This window comes from Lygodium microphyllum, chromosome 25 (assembly GCF_053477565.2).
Source record: "Lygodium microphyllum isolate KBCC chromosome 25, Lygodium_microphyllum_v1.1.10, whole genome shotgun sequence".
Lineage (NCBI taxonomy): Eukaryota > Viridiplantae > Streptophyta > Polypodiopsida > Schizaeales > Lygodiaceae > Lygodium > Lygodium microphyllum.
The window spans coordinates 58,692,283-58,703,119 of NC_141159.1; the positions used below are offsets into that span (position 1 = coordinate 58,692,283).

Consider the following 10,837-nt stretch of genomic DNA (forward strand, 5'->3'; position numbering starts at 1 on the left):
GTTTTGAAGGAGATTTGGTGGATTATTTATGTGAGAAGTTTTTATCAATAAGCAATATAGTACTCTTTACTACCCACAACGAAACGAATTCAATGAAAGGTTCAATGGAGAGTTGATGCCCATGTTAATCAAGATGACTTTGGGAAATAAAAAGGCTTGGGATTTTGAATTGCTGAGTGCTTTGTGGGCTTATTGGATTGTAGTGAAAAGGGGAACTCAGTTCTCATTTTAATTGGTGCAAGGAAAGGTTGTGGCAGCTATAGAAGATGCAATTGAATTGGGAGTCAGCATTAAGGCATTATGACAAAGTGCAAGGAGAAAGAAATGCACAAATTAGTTGTGGGTTCAAGGACAAAGGGATAAGAGAAGGGGATTTGGTGGCAAGATATAAGTTTAAGTTGGATCACAAGTTTCAGTAGTATTTTCAAGGGAAGTAGGAAGGATCTTTTAGGGTTGTCAAAAAGTGTATTCTAATGTACTTATCAGTTGGCGGAATTAAACGGGGAATTGCATAAACATAGGGTAAATGGATTTCAACTGAAGAAATGTGAGTTAAGGATTCTAGCCATCATGTGAAGAGTTTGTGGGGGCCATTGGATCAAATCAAAATAACGAACTGTTGGGCTCGTTTGAGCTCTTTGGCCAATGAGCATGAATGCTCTAATAGATTGGGGGGTGGCTAACCTTTTTAAGAGACTCGAAAATGGACTAAGAGGACTAAAACTTACATGCATAGTCACAATGCGAGACAATCGGAATAATTGTGTTCCAATAGCAAGGAGGGTTTGGATGGTTTATTTGCGATGATAAAGTTCTTTTCTTAAGAGTGAACTTCAAATATTTTTTCCACAGATAGCATGGGTTTTCCTTAGAATTCCGGTTACCAAAGTAGGAGTTGAGGTCATGTGGTTTTGTCGTCCGAAGGCAGTGAAGATACATTTTGGATACTATCATAGTACATGCGGGTTAAATCTAGATAGAGAGTCAAGGTGTTTGCTTTCTGAGACGAAGATACATGCTATGATGATGTGGCCAATTGTACGAGGCATCAAGGGTATGCATATGGTTACATGGGAACAAGGACTTGAGATTATGCTTTTAAGCTTGAAAGCAATATTTGCTTTTGTTACGATGAGATGTTTTTGAGCCACCACTGTGACAAATAAGGACGCGAGGAAGTTGTTGTGCCATAGAAACAAGGGACGGAGGAAGGGAACGGGGTCGGGGATAGGGTCGGGGACGGGGGGTCGGCTAAAACCAGGGAACGGGGACAGAGGGGGAATGGTATATTAAAAAAATGCATTTTCACATATGAAACAATTTTCAGCTCATGACATTGCACTCTATTGTAATGAAATATATAAACAAGCACAGTTTGAGCTTTAAAAACATCATTTTTCATTGAGTTTTATTAGCATATCGCATAACGAACATGAGATGAGCAAATGACAAATACCAACTATATGGATAAACTTTAACAATCAATGTATTACAAAAGAGCATGCGTCCAAACTTCACTGTGACTTGTCATTGTTAATGTGACATGAAACCTTAAGAGTTTAAACTTCGGACTTCAAAGATAGGAACTAAAAACAAATGATCAAGGAGAAAAAGAGTCAACATTGAGTAGTAAAAGACGAAAGACTAAAGTAGCTTTATCATTCATGACATCATGTAGGCCCTAGGGCATAGGTAGTTTCCAGTTGGTTGCTAGGCTGTAATCAGCCATAAAGCAATATACAAAATGAAATTTAGCATTGAATTAGTCAAAATCTAAAGGAAATTATCATCTGCAACAAAATGAGCATCTACAAGCTGTGCCATGTGGCAATAGGTCATGACATCATATAGGCAACTGGCAGCTAGATACCAAGCTATAACCAGCTATAAACCTGGAACAACATACAAAATGAACTCTAGCAAGGAATAAGGCTAAATCTAGAAGGAATCATCATCATCTCCAGCAAAATGCGCATTTGCAACTCTTGAAGTGCTAGCCTCATGATCATGGGTGCCATGCATACTCTCCATAAAACAAGTATGCTCCTCTTGCTCCATCTTTCACTGGGTAAATGGATCAGCCTGTGATGTAACGCTTCTGCAAAGCATTTTCAAGTTGACACTAACAAAGACCAAATCATTTGCTTTTTCTACTCCAAGGCGATTCCTCTTCTTTAAAGCAATATGATTATAGGTGCTTCATAATTGCTCCAAGCAAGAGGAGCTCATTGCTTGACTTAAGATATGAACATCCAACTTTTGCAACTCTGGCCCATCCGATCCAAAATCCTCCCACCACAACCTTGCATCGGTCATGTAGAGTATCCGCACAACCATAAGAGTTTTTTGCTCTCCTATAGAGAGCAAGCCAATCTCTAATTTTGTGCCTAGTATCAACATCAGACACCATGTGCTCAAGAATTTGCCTCCAATGGAGATTGACCTCAGCATCATTTTCTTGATCCTTACCTTGAAACTCAGGGTCCGAAACAAATGCAGTTGAATGTAGAGGTGAGCTATAGACATTCCACCTCTTAATACACAAATCATGTATCTCCTCATATTGCTCAGCATCAGGTTCTAAATCTTTTAACTTTTCAATCATCCTATCCATTGCCTCGTACACTTTGCCAATACATGGCTGCATATCATCAACGAGTCTCAACAACTGTACAATAGGCACAACCATTGCATCAAATTTTTTTACATTATCCCAAAATTCATTGCTCTTTGTATTTTCTTTGCATGTTATACCCACAGGATTGACTGCCAATGAAGAAGTACTAAACTCATCACTGACAAATAATTGTCTCACTGCACCCATGCATTCTCTGAGGCGTCTCAACATCAAAAAGTTGTAGGCAAACCGTGTGTCTCAATACTTCAACGTCTTTTTTGACCTTTTTGTAAACTCATAGCGAAGCTATTGGTGATTTAAAATAAAAGTAACCATTTGATTTGCATCATGTATCACAGGATGGAACCATGATATCTCACCAATATCTTTCAAAAGTTATTCAAGCAATGTGCCATGCAATAAGAAAATGTGATATGCCTATACACTCCCTGAACAATGACACATGCTGCCCTATTTGTGGGCTCACCATCAACTACAAAACTAACCACCAAATGTGGGCTAACAATCTCAATGGTAGAGATCCACTCTGTTGCAAGCTGATCTGTGGACTTTCTAGTCCTTGAAGCATCATGGGATGACATAAAATACATCTCCCCTCAAGAATAAGCTACAATGCCATGGATAGACCTCTTTCTCATGTCACTCCACCCATCAACGAGAAGTGTGATACCATTTTTCTCCCAATCTCTCTTTATGTTTGTTGCAGCTTGCTTTACGACATGCTTTTCCTTATTGAGCGAGGTAGTGCGTAAAGTCTCAAAAGAGGGGGGCACATAGTTAGGCCTATACTCTCCAACCTTCTTCAACATGGCTCTAAAGTACTCCGACCTAGGGATATAAAATAATAAACACAATAATTATCGTGATGATATGATATATTAAGTTATAAGTTTATATTATATAAGTTACAACCAAGTTATAAATTTAAACATTATATTATTTAAGGGAAAAAATGTAAATATAAAGATTCGACCATATCAATTTGTTAAGACGGCTGTATGAAATGCAATATGGTCGTGGTAGAAGAAACGAGCCATTGCAAAATCTGTCACCTCTTTTTTGATTGGGTCCCAACTTCCCTCGAGAGTAGTCTGGCATGTGATGGTCGAGAACAAATGCACTGATGGTGAATATGGACTCAATCCAGCGACCCCATGTGGTGTGGATGCCACACTCGCTACTGTAGATGAAGCTCTAGGCCTATCAGTTGCTATTGTTGCCGTTGCCGCAAATGTAGCTGGATCGACCACCACTCATGCACGCCTCAATGCAAATAGAGCCTCTTGTCTAGCCACACGATCTAGAAGCTCCCTTCTCTTCTCCGGCGTGACATTGGGACAAAATTGCACTTCCAATCTTGGCTCATGCAATAAATGGGCCCTTACTTTATTTGCGCCACTCGTATGCTGGTATGGACACAACTTGCATGACCAAGGGCGTGATCCGCCTCCACTTGATAGGCATTCAACATTTACCTCAACCTAGCATGACCATGTTTCGGAGCGTCTACCTCTCCCTCCGACCCGACGAGCCGGTTGTGAAGAAGCCATGGTGGTTGCTTAGTTGCTCACAGCGGGACTCAGGTGCCTGATGTAGGAAGGCTAGGAGCCCAAGCTGCAAGGAGCAAGAAGGAAGAGAAGAAGAAGATGATGATGATGATAATGAAGAAGAGGAGGAGGAGACAAGAGAGAAAGAAGAAGAAGAAGAAGAAGAAGAAGAAGAAGGGCTGTGGGCCGGGCTGCAGGGTGAGCATTAAGCGGGCTGTAGGGAGGGCAGTAAGGCGGGCTGTGGGGGGGGTAGGAGTTGGAAGCTGGAGCAGGTGTCCGAGGAGCTGCAAGTCAGGCGAGAGATGCGCGAGGCGACCTGGCAGAAGTTGCACGAGAGGAAAGACAGCCCAAAAGAGGGGGACAGTGACTGTCCATCTCCCGACAGTCCCGTCCTCGACAGGCAACACGTTCCTGGGACGGCCGGCTGTCCCCTTGTGATGCTTTTGAACAGGGACGTCTCCCGTTCCGCCTCCACATCCCACACAGGCGTCTCGTCTCGGGACGGCGTTCTGGCATCTTGGGGGCCCGGGACGGGCGTCCCCTGCTACTATGTGTTGTGCTTTTCTGGATATCATGGATGATAAGGAAGATCGTGCTTTTGTTGATGGTTTGTTGTATATGTAACTATTGCCATTATTCTCTCTACCATTGGTGTTGTGGTGTCTATTCTGCTTGAGTAGCTTGTTGGATCTTCTCTTGTTCGGGCATCACACTGCTTGTCCTACTGGAGGTTTCTATGGCTGCTTTTTGCTCCAGCTGCTGATGGCATCATTTCCTATTGTTCTTTGACCAGATTCAGTCTGTGTTTTGCCTGTCACCTGCGTGTGGTTACTGTTCTTTGCATTGGATAGCTTCCTTGACTTTCCTAGCTCTTGATTGGCTGTTCCGAGCTGCTGCCTTGCCCGTCCAGTCTTGGTAGATGGCTGTGGTTCACCCTGATTAGCTGCCCTGCTGCTATACAGCTCTTGGAGGTCATACTTTGCTCTGACACACTCCTGCAGGCTGCATTTTTTCCTGCTGTTCTCTTTCCTCAGCTCCCACTGCTGGTTGGAGCACATAGGATGTCTCTAGTGGTTGCAGCAGTTAGGATCTGTCTTTGGTGGATGTCACACTGCAACACCTCCCATAGCCAGCTCCCATCAAAGCCACTGGCTTCTGGACAGCTTTGCCTTTGAGCATGCCATACAACCACTTCATTTACTTTCAGTATTCATTCAGTCTTATCAGAGTTTCTTCTTCTCTATTTTGCATATTTGTGTTTTTGTCCGAGTTATTTTGGTTTAGTCAAGGTCATATATTGTGCGTTTTTCAACACAAACCCTATCATATCACCACGAGGCTCCCCATGTTTACTTACGCGGAAGTGTAGAGGCTTGTGTTTGAAAATGTTTCGCTTGTATTAAACACGTTTCACAATGATGCTCATCTCTCCTTTGTGTTTGGCTGTATTTTTTTTGCATTTGTATGTCCAAGTTTTTGTTTTGATGTTTGGATTCTACATCTTTAGATATAAAGTGGTGGGGCTTGTCTCAACATTGTTCCCATTGGGACAGGAGTATCAAGAGCATCTGTTCCCATTGGTTTGGTATCATAGTGGGACATTAACATGTTGTCTTAAAGGCCATGAGGAAGAAATCATAAACAATTTTTGTGACCATGTCTCTTTGACAGAAGGTACATAGGAAGATTCTAAAATTCAGTACACAAAATGATACATGGCTGATGAGGTCATTCCTAATGGAGTTTTGTACAATATTTTGTGATAAGAAGCAATAACTGTCCATGAATTTTGCTATCATGTAAAATTAAGAGTGAGTGTTGTAGGTGTGATAAAATGAATTCAATATTGAAATTTTGATATTTCGGTGGTAAGTGGACTATATTGATTTGAAAACTCGGGATGTTTGAGCAACCGTAAATCTTTTCACACTACAAGGTAAAAATAACATTGTGAGTATTAAATACATGTATCAACATAGCATGTGCAGTAAGTTTGACCAAAAAACTTGTTTTCAATTTTAATCCACTCACATTCTATGTTCACTTTATTTGCTCGAAATTCAATATGTTAGTGGTAAAGTGGAGTATATTGATTTAAAAACTCAGGGATGTTTGAGCAACTGTAAATCTCTTCACACTATTAAGTTAAAAATAACAATATGAGTTTAAAATACATGTATCAACATAGCATGCACAGTAAGTTTGACCAAAATAGTTGTTTTCATTTTTAATCTGCTCACATTCTTTGTTGAGAGTAAAGACCATGAGTATTTCTAGACCTCTAAGTGGTGGTATGAATAGCTTCAGTGCCTAAGGTTCCTGATCTTTAAATCAACATGGAATTTGAAAGAGCCACTAAGAATGGCATCCTCACTACAGACTTTATTTGCTCGAAATTTAATACATTAGTGGTAAGTGGACTATATTGATTTAGAAACTTCAATGTAAATCTCTTCACACTGTAAGGTAGAATTAACATTATGAGCATTAAACTCATTTATCAATATAGCATGCGCAGTGCGTTTTACCAAAATACTTGTTTTCATTTGCAATCTACTCGCATTCTATGTTGAGAGTACTAGATTAGTTTAGAAAGACCAGGAGTATTTGTAGACCTCTAAATGGTGGTATAAATAGCCTCAGTGCCTAAGATTCTCGATCATAAAATCACATGGAATTTGATGGAGCCACTTAGAATGTCATCCCCAGTACAGACACTTTATTTGCTTGAAACAGCATTTTGGACACTACCAAAATGCAGAAACTGAAAGATTTCGGAACAGCAGTTGGTTGTGTTTAGGGGAAGAGGCCCTAAACTTTTAACCCACATGCATTTCCGTTTTTTGGCCGATAGGTAATGTGTTTTAGTTTGTTAGCTTTCACTTCTAGCCTTTTATTACACGAGTTTGCAGCTTCTCTCCCTTCATTAAAGACGATACATGTGTCACAGAGATTTGCGTATCTATGAAGCTATGAAGGTATTGCTAACTCGACTCTTGTTAGCAGCCAATTGCTAAATAGGGAGTCTAATGTGTATGTTTGGCAATGTAAGCATCTAATTATTCTAAGGTTACTGTAGTAGCTTGCACTACAACTACACACACACACACTCTCTCTCTCTCCATGTCTCTCTCTCTCTCTCATATGCATATGTATGAGGAGTTTAAAGAGTTTTAACATGGTTTGGTTAGAACGATCATTAGTAAGTTCAGGTAATGTAATTCATTTGTTTTCATGGTATGCCTTTGACGAAGACAATTGTCTTACCCACAAAATAATTTCATTGAGAGAATTACAGTTAACTCATAATGCATTACACGTAATTTTTGAAGTAGATTTCTTAGAATGTTATCATGGCATTCCCTGAAACCCCCGATTTTCATGTGCAATAATGGGACATGCTCTATTGCTGTGCTTGAGTGAAAGGCTGGGTAGTGATGGTTTCAAGTCTGAACCCTGATGTTTATTGGCATACCTAAACGGTAGGGGCAAAAATAACGTGATAGATAGCCATGGAAAACATATTCAATGTACATAAGCAACTGCAGGGCTGAGACCAAGGAGGACTGGATGAAATTATTTACTCTGACTGCCTTCCCTAGGCCAGTGTCTCTTGGATGTAGCCAGTTTGGTTGGACTTTCTTGGACTTTCCACTATCTCTGCTGCTTATGGGATCTTGTGAACTGTTTTGCCACTTGTTTTATATGGTTTTCCTAGGTTTCTGCATCTACTTTCATTGGGTATCCTTGTGCTGGTCGTGGAGTTGATTTGGCATAAATTTATTTGGTGCTTGCTATTAATCATCATAGCTAACCTGTCATGTTTCTGAAGGGCTTTGATGAGTATATGAACCTTGTTCTGGATGATGCAGAGGAAGTCTCTGTGAAGAAGAAGACTCGAAAACCATTAGGTTTGTCCAGTTACTTTTTCTTCAAAAGGTCTAGTGGTTTGAAGGTTGCAATGGTTTGATTAAGTGGGAACTATGGTGCCACAACTGCCTTGAAGATCTCACTGTATATTTGGCTGCTGCAGGACGAATCTTATTGAAGGGAGACAACATCACTTTGATGATGAACACGTATGTTTGTACTTGTATATTTATACAGCTTTGAACAGTATTGGTTTTCATCAAAGCTAACATCCTCTTATTTTATTTGCAGTGGAAAGTGAGTGCATTTATACTGAAGGAGTGGATGTTTTTGCATGGAAGTGTCACAAAGGAACTGTGTGCAGGTAGCAGCCCATCAAAAGTATCACAGGAGTTTTCAAGAAGGTCGTGAGATTGATACATTTCTATGGCTCCCATCAGCCCCTGCTAGATTGATAGGCCTCAAAATTTAAAGAGGACTTTGCCGGGACATCAAGATGTTTGAAATCTTGTAGTACTAAATTCCTTCAGACCATGCTGAACAAATATAGCTCCATATGGGTAACCATGAAACTTGTCATGCAAGAGATGCTGTTTTTGTTGGAAGTTGCTTAGATTCTAGAACCACATGTACCATGTGGAAAACAGCCATAGATGGAATGGTCCACTGTTACAACAATATTGATGTTTGAAATCATTGTTTGTAGGTCAACAGAGGACTCCTTCCCATTGTTAAGGAAAATTTTGAAATCATTGTTTGTAGTGGTTTTGAATTCTATTACAGGAATATCCTTGCTGGTTATGGCTTTAATCATAGCCTCTGTTAGAAAATACATGATGAGTCTTTACTATCAAAAGTTTTTTAAGATATTGGGAAAGTCAATCCCTGTGGTGGAAGCCCACAAAGAGTGTCTTTCCTGTCATCTAAAAGAACCTTTAGTGGGAGATAAACTGTATTTTCTGTTCTAGGTGGGGTTTTTGTTCCATCCTATGAGCAATTCCAAGTAACTGAGATTCTCAAACTGTTGCCAATTGATAGAGAACATCCGTATGTTAAGTTTCAATCCTTTTTCTTTTTGGTCGGTTTTTTGGTGGGTGGCAGATTCAGAACTAGTCAGTGGAGTTGCACACATATCAGCTGCTTGATTGGCAATTTGGTTTGCTAGCTGCAATACCAGTCAGAGGGGCTAGTAGTAACATGCTTGTGTGTTGCGAATTTTGCTCCTTACTAATATTGCTGCATTCTATTTTTCCTTTGCAGTATGTGTCTTGTACCAATCAGAATGGTATTTAAAGTTGATTTGCAAATTCAGAAAATCATTCAATGGAGTTTTGCAGATATCAGCTTCTGCTCAGCAATTTGATTTGTGATGCTCCACCATTTATAGAGGCTAATATTTGCAATGCTTGTGCAGTGTTAATTTTGCTCCTTTCTAGTATTTGCCTCAGTTCTATTTTTCATGTCTGCAAAAAGGAGGTGCACAAGTTGCATCTGTTTAATCATTCAATTCAAGTGCCCACTTGTGGTGCAAGATGGATCATGTTTTGGTTGTTTTCTATGGTGTATCAATTTGAGCCTCACCCATGATACCTTGTTGAACCAAATGACCATAATTGTAGTGTTGATTCTCTTGCCAATGGTCAATTGTGATTCATGAATTTCAGTTTGTGCAAGTATCACCAGTCATTGTGAGTGCGGTTTTGTTGATCAATTTCTAACCGTGAGCCAATTTGTTCAAGTACGCAAGGCTGTTTTAAGAGAACTGCATTTATTAGCAATACTTTGTTATCGAGCCTTTCTTTAATTGCTTAATGAATCTCTTTTGCTTGGTGTATCTCAACGGGATGCTATTTTTGAGCTTCATGCTAACTGTGATTGTGGTCAATGCATGTGCTGATTTGTTGTGAATGAAGTGCTAATTGTGATTGTGGCCCTTGATTTACTTGACTTTGGTGAGGTTGGGAGCAACTTCCACCTACCTCACATTGGTATGTTGAGCTTCATGCTTACTATGATTGCGGTCAATGCAAGCACTCATTGTTTAAATTTCTACCTACCTTGTCACTCATATGTACACCTCATCTTTGCCACATTTTAATATAGGAACTTTAGACCAATCATTCTCTTCTCTCAATATCTTACATGCTAGAATGCTTTACGTAGTTGTGTTGGGGGATTAAAGGCAGCTTGTGCCTGGTTGCCTACATTTACTTTGTACTTATTGCTTGTACACTTGTACATTGTAGGTAGTTGTCACCCATCATTATCACTATATTTTTTATTTTTATCATGACCATAGAATAAGTGAAGGTAGGTTACATATTGTGACCTTTGGAGTTTCCACATATTGGCTTGCTCTCCCTTTTTACTCAAACTTCTATTGTTTTGCTTTTGCTTGTGTCCTCATTATTACTCGACCTTGTCACCTTTTAACTAGTATTAGAGCGAACACTTGAGGAGCTTCATCGACCTTCACTTTAGCTTGGGAAGAGAGCTTCATTCATAATTTTTATGGTAGCCACTCATTGAGGTACACATCAATCCCATTGTTCTTGGATCAGCTCCACACATTCTAGCTTTCACGATCTTTCCCAAGATTGTTTATCTTTCTTCCCTCTCTCGCTACACACACACAAGTGATCCTTGAGCTTCATAGCAGCTAGTAAAGACCCAAGAAACACCTTGTAATTTGTGGTGTAAATTTAGGGTTGTTTTTTGCTCCTATCTCAAAACATTGACTATTGTTATAGTATTGATCATGTTTTGATCTTCCACATGTATC

General features: G+C 39.9%; 1 protein-coding gene across 1 annotated transcript in view; it reads left to right on the forward strand.

Moving 5' to 3' along the window:
• The window catches only part of LOC148014259 (uncharacterized), a 32,323-nt gene extending 23,488 nt beyond the window's left edge, over positions 1-8,835 (forward strand). The window contains exons 4-6 of the mRNA XM_087667340.1: positions 8,018-8,096; positions 8,219-8,264; positions 8,347-8,835. Of these exons, the coding sequence (XP_087523466.1) occupies positions 8,018-8,096; positions 8,219-8,264; positions 8,347-8,356 (135 nt within the window). The 3' untranslated portion in view covers positions 8,357-8,835. The remainder of the gene's footprint in view (positions 1-8,017; positions 8,097-8,218; positions 8,265-8,346) is intronic.
• Positions 8,836-10,837: the final 2,002 nt, after the last annotated feature.